Raw genomic sequence first — 13,069 nt, forward strand, 5'->3', positions numbered from 1 at the left:
GCTCAAGGTGGTATGTGGGTTCTCTTTCCCCTTAACCATATAATGCCCCATAACAGCTCTGGGAAGTGACTGGACCAAGGTGACCTAGAGAGCTTCACAGCTGAGTGGGGATTTGAATCTGTCTCCCTGATCCTGGTCTGACACACAAGCCACTATATCACACTGACTTTCCTTGAGAGAGCAAGACCTAGGGAAGCAGAGTACGGCAGCTGTGAAGGGAACAGCTGGGTGAGACAAACAGGGACTGGGGGAAGCCTGAGGTTACAAGCCAGTTGCAAGCCAGATATATCAGAGGGAATGTACAAGTGCTGCATGTTACAAAAGTGACTCTGTGATGAGAAGGGTCCTTTCCACTCAATGGAGTTGAGGAGCCACCAGGCAAAATCTGAAGTTAAGCTACCACTATGGGGTCCTGAGGGCTCTCAGGATGGGTGTGTATGTTATTGGGATTAAGAAATCTGACAAAAGAGCAGGGCCTTCTTCATGGTGGCACACTCCTTACAGGACCAATTACTAAGGCAGCTGATCAGGATTAGGCCTTTCAAAAATTAATTAAACCTGGTTTTCTTCCAGAAGGTATTTTGGCTGTGTGGAAGAGATACTTTCAAGGCTGTTGTTAAAATAATTTCTTAATACTGTTTTCGACTAGCGTTATAAAATGACCTTAGTTAGTTTTATTCTTCTATTCTACTTTCATGGGGTGCTCTGGGGACCCTTCAGAGCCAAAGACTGTGGTAGAAATGTAAGAAACAAAACCAAAACACAGTGAATTGTACCTAAGCACACTGAATTGTAAAGAAACAAAACCTGCCCTATTTATAGAAAAGACAGCTGAGTTTATCAAAATACTACCTACAGCATCCTTTGTCCACCTGGTGCCCTCCACATGGCTGGGGCTGATGGGAATTTCAGTCAAAAGCATCTGGGAGGGCACCAGGTTGGCAAAGCCTGATCTGCAGATAGATGTCTATGTTTATCCATGTGAATGGTCCCTTAACTCAGTCAATGTTACGTTGTTTTACAGGGCAGAGGCAACCCCCCCTCCAATGCTATACCTGTTATTATCCAGCAAAAAACAACAATCCCATTTTGTTAAACTGTTCAGTGTATATTTCATAAGGCAGGGATCAGGCAGACACACAGAGAACCAGTAACTGACACTAATATTTTGAGAAGCATAAAGTTATGAGTAAAGAAAACTGCAAAACACGAGCTGCATTTATTGTCCCAGTGATCACAACACAAAGATTCATGTTAAGTAAGTTAAGCACAAATTTATATGTCCCTCTTTATTATGAGCTAATTGGGTTAAATGCACTGTGTATATCTGGTTAAAGACTATCAGGCTTCCACAATGCTTAGATCCTACCTACACTTTCATCATAATCTTATGGCAGTACTCTGCACATGAAATGCTGCATGGTTAACCCTAATACACCCAAGCTTACATAGTGCACCAGGGAACGGGTGCTGTTAAATCTTTTCTCCCTCTTGTACTATCTTCCAAACACATTTTTAATAATATATGTCCGACGACTGATGCTTACAAGCAGTAGCTAAAAAAATCCCAAGAGCCGGGCCAATTAATGGAGCATAAATATAAAAAGCAGAATGTGAATGTGGGAGCTCCAACAATGCTGCAGGAAACTGCCTAGAAATAAAAGATTTCATACAATTGCTACCAAAGCTAATTACAGTTTGTTACTGACGGCAGGAGTTTTCTGGATCACCTCCAAACATCCCTATGCGGAAACCATATCAGGCAAATAAAGCACTTAAATAGAAGCGAGGCAGTGAATTAAGCTAGATATGCTGGAAGACAACATTAAATGGGATCATTCAACCTGCACTTGAGCAAAGGTAATCAAAAGGCACATTTGCTTCCTTCATCGCTCTCCACATCTGTTTGTTTTTCCCATCTTAAGGAGGGGAAATTGATTCCACCTCATTCTGCCAGCTTACCTTCTGTAGGAGAGCTGAACTTGGTTTCATTTACAAAAGTCGACAGATCCGAAGGCTGGGGATAATCCTGCTTGTCAGAATCTAGATCCACTGTCATGCAAGTCCATTTCTGGTTGCCCACTGAAGAGGCCAGTTTCTCTTCATCTGTTGCATGAACCACAGTGGATACAACAGAGGGTGTTTCGGTTGTAGGCAGTGGCGTAGACTCCTGAGAGTAGGGGGAAGAAATGTTAAATAACTATTGTGCTGTAAAGAAAGAAACAATTGTCTCTCCTCTTGTATCTGGCTTCCTTTTACTTTCTTTTTAACTACTTATTCAAGCTTCATAGAGCCTGGGGCAGTGATGGCCAAACTTGGCCCTCCAGCTGTTTTGGGACCACAACTCCCATCATCCCTAGCTAACAGGACCAGTGGTCAGGGATGATGGCAATTGTAGTCCCAAAACAGCTGGAGGGCCAAGTTTGGCCATCACTGGCCTAGGATTTCAGCCCTTAAGACACTGTGGTATGGACAGAGCCAGCTCAATATATTTTGCTGCCTGAAGGACATGATGATGTCACCTCCTTGTTCCATATACAGAAGCCAAATGGAGTAGAAGTTGAATCCTATTCAACACAGCTGATGGGAGAGTGCCCTCCATTAGTACCTGACACAGCAGGCTAATTCAGAGGAGCACGAACAGGCTGTACAACATATACAGCTCTGTCCTCAAACACAGGCCAGGGGGCCTTAGGAGGAACAGCAGGAGGGAAGGTCCACTATTGCCACTACCATATGCTGCCTGAGACAGTTATCTCACCTTGTCTAATGGAGAAGAAGAAGAATGGTAGGGCTACTCCAGGCAACTAATATGAATGGACTTTGTTCTCCTACAGATACCTGAGAATCATTACTTCAATCAATGCCAGGATAAATGACAGGTGAGATGAAGCGGGGCATCATTTGTTTTTGTGATTCGTTCAACTATGTTATCTAGTGAAGAATTCAATTCTACACAAACTTACTTAAAAAATAATAATCACTTGTTTTAGACCACTCCATACACAGAAGCATGGTAGTCCCCTTGTAAAAGAACAGGGTTGATGCTTCCCCCAATAAGGGAATTTTGCTATGCCACAGAACACTCTCACAGTTTGTGGTGGCACCGCAATACTTGCTTTATGAAACAGATTTTGTTACAAGTTGTGACAAGTCCATCAGTTGACTGTGTGAATCATGACCAAGGGCTCAGCAACAGAAGAACTAGGGCAATATGCAGTCGGTACTGGGGCACTGAAGAACTTTGGAAGCCTTTCTCTCTGTCAAACACTATTTCCATTTAATTGGTGACATTTCCAAATGATCTAGTCTGCTTGGGATTCCCCACTCTTTATGGCATCAGGTGTCTTTTGGCTTTATGGTACCAAATATGGAAAGATGCCTTGCAATCTAGCTCCTCTGCATTTGCTTTTCTTTTAGACTGCTTTTCTATAATATATTTATTTTTTAATTTGGTCTCTGGAGATGTTCAGCCTTGCTATGCCATTAAGCAAGCTAATCTGCAAATCATTTGCATTTCTTCCCCTTAAGTGCATTCATGTTTACAAGGTTTTAAATGTCTTTTTTTCAAGTTTATCAGAGTAAAATCAACTGTACCAGAATCTGTTTCATTTGTTTTTCATTTTTGCTTTGAATACCTATGCTTGAAGTGTTCAAAAGCTTGGATTACAGGTTTTGACTGCTAACTGTTTCAGTAAAAAAATGTGTATTTCCATTTTGTTATCAAAAAATTATATTAGGTCTGTGATTTTACTTGAAGATGCTGGTTTACTTTCCTTACTGAATGAGTCCCCAAAAGAGAATTGGTTGCCAGACAGTTATCAGGAATTTGCACTGGACCAGTGTTAACAAAAAAAATCATTTAAATAAAAAAAAAGCTTGTCAGTACTCTTTACCTGTGAAGGTGCATCAGACAGCGGAGATCTTTTCGGTGACTTTTTCACCCTAAAAGTATCACTGGAAAGAAAATGGAAATTTTGAGTATGGTGTGCTGCAGAAAACCAAGAGTGTTTAAGAACAGTGCAGAGTTAAAGAAAATACCACCATGTAAAGCTCTCCTGCTGCAGAAAGCTTAAGCATTCAAGCATCAAGGAGGAGCATGCCATGACCCTCCACTTTTGTGTCATGCACTTTTGGATTAGTCCACAGCATTCTGAGCCAAACATTGCTTCATAAAATGTTGAAATAATGGAAACAGGAGCCTTCAATTACAGCAGTAAGAATTCGTGATTTTCCAACACAGCAATTCTGCAAAACCTGGGCCAACACTTACAATTTGATCAAACAGCAATGGATTAATTTGCATCAGCATCCTGTGCTAGCAAACATACAGCTAGTTCTTTTCTTAAAAAACAAACAAAACAAAACTATCCACCCATTCTCTGTCTTCCTTAGTTTTGTCCCTAAATCAATCTGGCCAGAGTTCACTTTTATTCCCACTTAACAGATGAGGAAACTGAGGTTGTGAAATACTGAAGGCCATGGAATTTGGTCGTGACAAAGATGAGACAATATCAAGTCTATATCAAATATCAACTCTCCAACCCTGGCTGTCATGGATATTTATTTATGAATCCCTTTTTATAGGTGGCAATGTTTTCCTTCACTAAAAAATCGACTATAATAAATACATATATCTAATTTACCTGCTGGAATAACATGTTGTTCCAGCCTAAAACAACTAACTGTGTCACCTTACTCATCTTCCTTCAGCAGGCACTACACACATAAGCTTATGAAGAGGGTAGTCCTAGACAGAGCCTAATCTTTCAAGTGAAGACAGTGCTTAAGATTCAGGTTTTAAGGCCAGCTTTTGTAACAGGAAGAGAAAAGAAGGGAAATTAACCAGGTACTATAGAACGGTCATACATACATCACTGGCTGAGCAAAACTCAGCTATGTCCCACTTAGTGGCAAGCCAAGGGCTTACCTGGTTGTACATGACACACACTGAATAGCAGTGCATTACTTATAAAAACATATTTACTACACCTCTTCACTGTCATAGAAAGCAAAAAAACAAAAACAAAAAAACTCACCTATTGTTCTTCATCTTTAAAAAGTGTGAATGTGCAACAAATGCAAAAAGTGTGATTTGCCATGGCTCCATGGATCAAGGCAAGTCATTGTGGTGGATAACTGGCAGAATCCAACCCCCTGCCTAATTTGCAAAGCTGTGACACGCCATTTACGGCCTGCTAACTACACAAATAAAATTTTTAATAATTAAACTGGAAACATGGAACGGGGGGGGGGGGGTGAGTCATGAGTTTATTTAACAGGAATAATTGTTTTGTTCAAGCTTATCCACAAACATGCAGCTTCCCTTTCATGTAACAAATGTGATGCAAACTGGTAAAACCGTTTAAAACAGTTTAATTGATTCTGAAGCTATGACGCCCAGCAATACCGAAGGAAACCCACAACCCAAATTAGCAGAAATGAAATGAAATGAAATGAGGCATTCCTGTCCATAACAAGCACATTTAGGGTTAAAATTACTTACAACAGAGAACATACAGACATCACATCTTCAACCATCCTAAGACAAGTAAGACAAAAGAGAGAGACAGACAGACAGAAGGAACTGACTGACACAAAGGAGACACTCTATTAATTGCATTTGTGGAAAATCACCATGGGTTGTTTCTGCTTTAGGAAACCCACACCTTGCCCTAAAACATTGGTAGCAAACCTTCCAAGGTCATAGATGAAATCAGGTGAACTAAAACCCCTGTTAAAATGCTTAAATCTGATCAATGAGGCTTGTTGTTCTTGGATTATGCCCAACATCCAGGGGTGGGGAGAGAATGAGAGAGAGTCTTTCCCCTTTAATCCAAATGCTTTCTTCTTCCATAAAAACTACTTTTCAAAGCTGATGTCTATCCCTGCCACTTCAAACACTAGCAGTGGGTTACCTTCACATGGTTCTGGGTGGCTTAGCTTAATTGCACGGGGTGCATAAATGAGAAAGGGCACCGATAAAATTTCAGGGAAAACAAATCGTGGTACTTTGTTGCCATTGACATAGACAAGCTATACTTGTAGAAAGCTACAAAAGGGTGACAGTTGCAGTCACTTGTAACTTTCTTTTGAGCCGAGCATTCAGAGGGTGTGGGAGATGCCCATAGGCTGTTTTCCCCCCTCTGCTCAAGATTATCAGAAATGCTTTTCCTCATGCAGAAGCAAGGAAGCTGGGATGAGAATTTTGAATTGGGGGAAAAGATTGCGTGGGGAATTAAGCAGATACACCTCCCCCGCTGCTCCACTTAGGATTGCAACTTCCTTTGGTTATTTCCCCTTTTTAAAAAAGAACCCATTAACAGGAAGTTGCACACAAATGAGAATTTACTTAACCCTGCATTTAAAATATATATACACAGACACAACACACACCTACAAACTAACATACTTATGAATCAGAAATAAAGAATCTGTGGGCCCTCCAGATGTTGCAGGATGGTACCTCTCATCATTGTTGACCAATGGCCATGCTTCCTAAGGCTGGTGGAATCCTGCTGCACCTAGAGGTTCTCATCCCTGTTCTAAATCTTCATAGGCCTTAGCTACTGTGGAATTTGAAATCTTGACAGCTCAACTTAAAAAACACACACACACACAAAACCAACTACTGCATTTTTTGTGTGACAAAAGGTGTGAAAATACAGCTTTACTCTCCTCAGCACTTGTCAGCCTGAATGCCATCTCTTTTCAGCAACATGATTTTGAAAGCTGACACCACTCACATCAAAACATATGTCCCCTGAGATGCTTCCTTGCCATCAAACAGCTTCCTAAGACTGAGATCTAAAATGGGGCACTGTTTTTGAAGCTAGATCAGCCTAGATGCTTTAAATTTTGGATAAAGGCCATTGGATCCACTATTTAAAATGTTTGAATATTTAAAGTAGAAACATACATGTAAAATGTCCTCAACAGCAATTGGCTGATCCCTTAACATTTCTTTTCTTTCTTTTAACAGTAAATGTAAATAGAGCATATTTCACTTTGTTACTTGTAAGGAAGGTAGCTGGTTATAACTCCAACTGCTGTGTCCAAGAATGATGCACAAAAATCAGTGAAATATGATATGCACATATACTTTTATCTTGATTTAGCTACACTTCTGGCATACTTGCAAATTGATGGTTTACCTATTTTAGTTAACAGCTTCCTGTCTTATTTTTCCTGTTTAAACTGGACAAAGATTGCAATGAATTCTTCAATAGCTCTTATGAGACACAGCTTGCAAACTTCTCATTCACAAACATACATGACTTTGCAGAGTGATCAAGCAAGGTTTTGTCTGGCTGCAAATCCTCCTCAGTGCTGTTAGCAGGAGGCAAATCTTGGTGAAACACAGAGGTTAACCCTTTGGAAATGTAAAATGTCACAAAACATAAACTATTGTATATTTTGCATACTGTGTGTAAGAATAGAAGCTTAGTGTCACAGTGGGATTCTGTAAGCAACAAAAAATATTGATAGACCCATCTCCTCACAGAGGCAGTATGAGGTTAGCAACATCAAATCTCCCAGCTGTTAACACCAGTGAACTAGTCTGACATTTGGCTTTTATTTGGGAGTCAGGGATTACTTCCTGGTCCTTGTCTACTGCTGTATGGCAGCTTCAATGGCTAGTCTCCCTGTAGTTCTCTCTTTTGGACAAAGCCGAACACTGTAATGTGAGCTAAATCCACACTCAAGATCCCTCAGGTCACCAATTCAAGACCCACTGTGGAACAATTGTTCAAGCCCCTCTAAGGAAACGTAATAGCTACAACATTCAAGGTGTGTGGCACTATGGAAAAGAATTAAAAAGAAAGGTTGGGGTGTCCCAGGAAGGGTGCCATTTATCTTGCAAGACCCTGGAAACAGCAACCTTAAAGAAGCTGTATTCTTGAGAAAACAATAGGTTGCTCTCAAAACTGTCTAACACTTCTAAGTAGGATGCACAGTTATCTCTATGGTGGACTCAAATGGGAAAATGAGCTAAGAATGGTCACATAGCATGGTCTGTTGCAGTAACCAACTATATGAAAGCTAATGAGGAATATAGGGAATCTGGTCATGGTCTGGGTAGGAGATTTCCCCAATGTACCCCATCTTGCGTTCCAAGATGGAAGAAAGGTGAAGCATAAATGAAGTAAGAGTTAAAGAAGGTCTCACCCATAATCACACCTTGTATCTTGTAGAATAGCCTTGTACCATTAAAGAAATCACATTCTTATCATACTTTCCACTTTACCAAGCCCAAACATATATAATCCCAAAATATTGCTCAGGCTTTATTTTGACAACCAGAGAATGTTTTGTGCCTGAGGAGTTTCAGGGAATTCAAGGTACTTTTGAAATGTCATAATGTTTGATGCATAAGACCCTGCACACGCCATCATCTTCAAAAATCAAGGTTGCAGTCCTTTACACACTTAATCCCATTGAACTCAACAGGGTTTTCTGCCCATTCACATTAAACCATAGTTTAAACTAAACCATGGTTTAAAAATGTGATGTGCAAACTAGCTATTTCTCTTGCCAAACACACTATAATACAAATGTAATCACCAAAATGTTACCAACAGTTTCATATTTCATTAATAAAGGTAAAATCCCCATCTGAAACAATATCCTACAGTCTGAAGTGAAACCTCCAGGAAGTATTCCTCCAAACCACTAACCCAAGAGCAGCTCTACTTAAAGAATGGCATGAACTCGCAAAACAGAATAAACTCACTTCAATCGCATTTGTGGTTTCTTGGTTAAACGATACATCTCCACACAATATGGCCGCCACTAAAACAAGCAGAACTACTCTGGAGAGAGACTGTCTTTTGATTATGTGAACAGCTTCCTTCAAGTTCAATTCTGCATAAATTTTATCCACATGATTTAAGGCTTTACAGATTAGCCCTTAATCCCGAGAACAGTTCTTATTATTCCACTGAATTGATAAACTGTATCACATACCACTGCCACATGAAATCTGGAAGAAAAGTATATTTTATGAAAAATTATTTGAAGGTCTTTGCTGAGCATGATGGGATTCTGGAAGAAACCCGTCTGAAAAGTATTGAAATTATCTCAGCTTTAACTGCAGGTCTGAGTACCCATCATTCATTTAAATGAAGCAATTTCTGCCAGACACCTTAAATCTCATTGGACACAGACATAGTTAAGGAGACAACTGTTCTCTGAAGTGGAACACCTTACACATTTGGCAAAATTAAAGCCTCATTTCTACATGCTGTGAAATGAACAGGGGTTGAGTTGCCAAGCCTTATCAAAACCAATAGAGGAAGACCATAAAACAAAAGAGAACAAAATCGTAATGCTTCCAACACCAAAGATTGCTAGAGAAGGAGGTGCTGAAGTAGCAATGAAAATAGTTCATCACTAGTTTTGTTCTCTTGTAATATACTCATAACACAACATGGTGCATAAATGTAAATACAGTCATACCTTGGAAGTCGAACGGAATCTGTTCCAGAAGTCCGTTCGACTTCCAAAACACTTGGAAACCAAAGCACAGCTTCTGATTGGTTGTAGGAAGCTCCTGTCAGACGTTCGGCTTCCAAAAGAACGTTCAAAAACCAGAACACACACTTCCGCGTTTTGACCGTTCAGGAGCCAAGGCGTTTGGGATCCAAGGAACGACTGTATAAGAAAGTGTAGAAGCACTATCATTTTGGCGAGGGGGGGGGGAATCTTATACGGCATATGAATTTTTCTACATTCTGACTTACGTCTTGAGTGGGGTCTTCTTCTTTTTTGCTGGTTTATTTAGGCTGTCCCCTTCCATTCCATTGATCTCGCTGGCATTAGCTGGTATCTCAAAGGAGGCTGGAGACTTTGTGGGAGAGCTAGCTACCTTCAAGGAAGGCTTGAAAGGGTCAACAGAGTCCTCACACACATCTGGATTGAAACTGTACGCCGCTGTTGTTTGCTGAGGCAATTTAGGAGAGTCTTGCATTTTGCAAGTGGAAGAAAACGGGTTGAAGTTGGGATCATCCCATTTGTCGATATCAAAAGTATAAGAGCCTTTGGGAACAGGAATCTCATTTGGATCCACAGGGGCCTTGGTTGGGGTGGTGGGGGCATTGTCAAGTTTCTCCCCAGCCTTTTTAGTCTTTGGCCTCCGCAGTGGCATTTTGGCACCAGGCTTTTTGCCCACTTTTTTGGGCAGAGGCGAGCCTTCGTGTTGCTCTTCGCCGCTGCCTTTTTCCTCAGAATAATCGAATTCCAGCCTCACAGATAAGCCTTTCACTGGAGGATCTTCCTGTCCCCCAGTGTCTGATGGGGTCACCTCCACAGCTTCCAGTGCCGTCGTAAGAGGTGGAGGTTTCTTGCTAGCAGGAGGAGAGTCCTGTATTTTGCTGTCTCCAGCACCAAATGTGCTAATCTCATCAATGTTAGTTGGGTCAAACGGACAAGCTGCTGCCTGGGCCTCAGAGGGCTCCTCTTTTTCGGCAGCAGTTTGGACAGGCTCTGGGCACTCAAGTTCTGTTGGCCCCAACCTCTCCTCAGACACTTTTTCTTCACTTGAGGCAACGGAATCTTGGTTGATGTCAGATGATTCTGGCTCTTTCACCGGTGGGACATCTGGAGGTTTTTTGGCCAACGGTTTTTTCTTTAAGGAAGCTGGCCTAGGCTTCTTTGTGCGCTTAAGAGTACTGGAAGCACTGCTTGAACCGGTACAAAACGTATCTGTTGCTGAACCTGCTGCCTCGCTATTGCCAAGAAAAGATGATCCATCAAAATCACCAGCTTGCAAGCTAAGGGACCGAGACAAAGTCGACCTGGAAATTGGAACGGAGTCTGTGGATTTTCTTCGAACATGTGACTTGGTGTCACAGCTTCTTGTGTCCAGAGAGCTGGAGTCAGCAGTTTGCAAAGAATCTGCAACTTCGATACTATCAAAGTCTAAGTTGTAAGTTCCGCTACTAGCGATGGGCTTGTCCTCATCAAAAACAGTAGAAAATGAGTGGGGAGGAGGATGGAATGGACTTTCTTCGACCGATTCGCTATGTGAAACATCAGCTACTGAGACTGTATCCGAACAAAACCCTAGGGGGGGGGAAGGAGAAAGTGATCCGTCAGGAAGGTCTAACTTCAAATAGCTATTGGGTAGGTACACTATTATCTCTACACAATCATATATTGTAGCCACACCTCCATGGGCAGAAACAATTACATTTCTACTTCCATTCTACCACCAAGCAGAAAATAGGGCATAAAGAACAAATTTCTAATGGTGATTACTAGCTGTCAGCATTTGAACACCCAGTGGATAAGATGCCCAAGTTTTCCCTTCAACACTCTGGCAATTATTTTACTCTGCATGGGGTCCAAGGAAGCCCATTGGACCCCATGCAGAGCAAAGCCAGAAGAGTATTAACAACTTATTTCAATATTCCAGTAAGCAATTGTGGTTATGTGAATATAGCTGCAGATTAAACTTTCGGTTTCATTTATTTACATGGAAAAGATGACAAAACTTAGATAAATTTGAGGGTTAATCATAGGGTCTAAATTCAACTGAAAGAAGAGAAAAGGACAGATGGAAGTTTTAGCCAGGGCACAGTTTGTGGGCAGATGAAACAGCAGCAGTCTTGCTAAAGCTCAGCAGGTCTAGGGCAAGACCTAAGCTAAGGGTTCAATGCCACTTTAGAGTTCCATGATGGATGAGAGGTGGCATAAAAATGTACTAAATAAATTAAGTAAAATGCATGCAACTGCCTGTCTGCTAAAATGGTTTGCTGCCACTTTTATTCATTCACAATTATTGGCAGCTTAACACATGTTTCTTAAACAATATCTTAAACACTGCTTTTCTGAAAGTTAGGCTACAAATGGTGGAAGCCTCCATTTGAGCCAAGACAAGCTTGAATTGGGGCCTGATTCAAATTGGGGCCATTTTATATGAAAGATTTGGAAACACACCCATCCTGCCCCCCCTTTTGAAAACCTGCTCAATCGTTAAAAACATTATTTGACAAAACAGCCATTATTATAATATGAAAGATGAGTATTAAACACTAGTCATTTTCTTGCCCAGACTTGTTACTTAATTAAGTCTTCCCCCTTCAAAATTATTTCCAAAAGTGTGATCATCAAAGAAAAAACAAGAAAAAACTAGTGATTAGATTAGTAGAGTATCTCATTCCTTCCCCACTGTGTGAAGTATATTTAAGAACCACAAAGCTGAATTATGGGATAGATGAGACCTATGTGGAATCAGTGTATATATTTTAGGAATTATCAGGTTCAGAGTCATATTGAGCAGCTTTTGCATACTTTATACATCATGTTCATAAGAACTAAAGGCCAACAGAATGTCAGGAAGGAAGCCTAGGCCTCCCTCTGAGAGGCTAGATCCTCATTTATTTTTTAAAAAGAATGTTTTAAATCATTTCCACGGGATGGTTAGGGAAAAACAAGCCTTAAGTCTTGCATTTTACTCCTGGATTGTGCGTATATACTAAGATCATAAACAGAGAATTTAGCAGGAAGATAAACACAAAGAAGATTTCACAGGGCTGAAACTGATGGAAGGGCACAAGTCATAGTTATCGGTCCAGACAATGTGGAACTGCTGTACACATGATAGCATATGTGAGAGGGACAGGAACGCTGGAATTTTGCTCAGAAAGATGCCAAACTGTGCACTCAGAAAAATGTGCCAAACTACACATGAAGCGCATGACATATGCATTTTTGTGTGTGTGCAACACACATTTGTACATTCCAAAATACAGAAGCAGTTGTTGTAAGTTCACATTATTCTGCACACAAAAATAATCCAAGTTTCCCATCAAATGAATCGTTAATAGGGTTGGTGCGGCTTGATGCAAGGGTGATTTTCCCACTCTGAGGGTTGTGTTTGGCTCTGCTCTTGTTGTGTGCTTTTTAATTAGAGTTACTCTTGCCAGCTGAACTGCTGTTCATTTTTCACACAATGAGCTCATTTTTGGACACTGATCCAGCTCCTGTTAAGGAGACCCTAACAGATCTGTGTAGCTGCTCTGCTTTAATTTAAATGTACACAATGCAATGCAGCTCAATTTTTAGC

General features: G+C 40.8%; 1 protein-coding gene across 13 annotated transcripts in view; it reads right to left on the reverse strand.

Moving 5' to 3' along the window:
- Positions 1–13,069, reverse strand: part of TACC2 (transforming acidic coiled-coil containing protein 2) — a 157,313-nt gene that overhangs the window by 31,723 nt on the left and 112,521 nt on the right. For all 13 annotated transcript variants that reach the window (XM_081863628.1, XM_081863629.1, XM_081863623.1 and 10 more), the window contains 3 exons: positions 9,744–11,064; positions 3,897–3,957; positions 1,963–2,170 (listed from right to left, as the gene is read on the reverse strand). In XM_081863628.1, the coding sequence (XP_081719754.1) occupies positions 1,963–2,170; positions 3,897–3,957; positions 9,744–11,064 (1,590 nt within the window). The remainder of the gene's footprint in view (positions 1–1,962; positions 2,171–3,896; positions 3,958–9,743; positions 11,065–13,069) is intronic.

This window comes from Podarcis erhardii (genome assembly GCF_964252035.2).
Source record: "Podarcis erhardii genome assembly, chromosome: 5".
Lineage (NCBI taxonomy): Eukaryota > Metazoa > Chordata > Lepidosauria > Squamata > Lacertidae > Podarcis > Podarcis erhardii.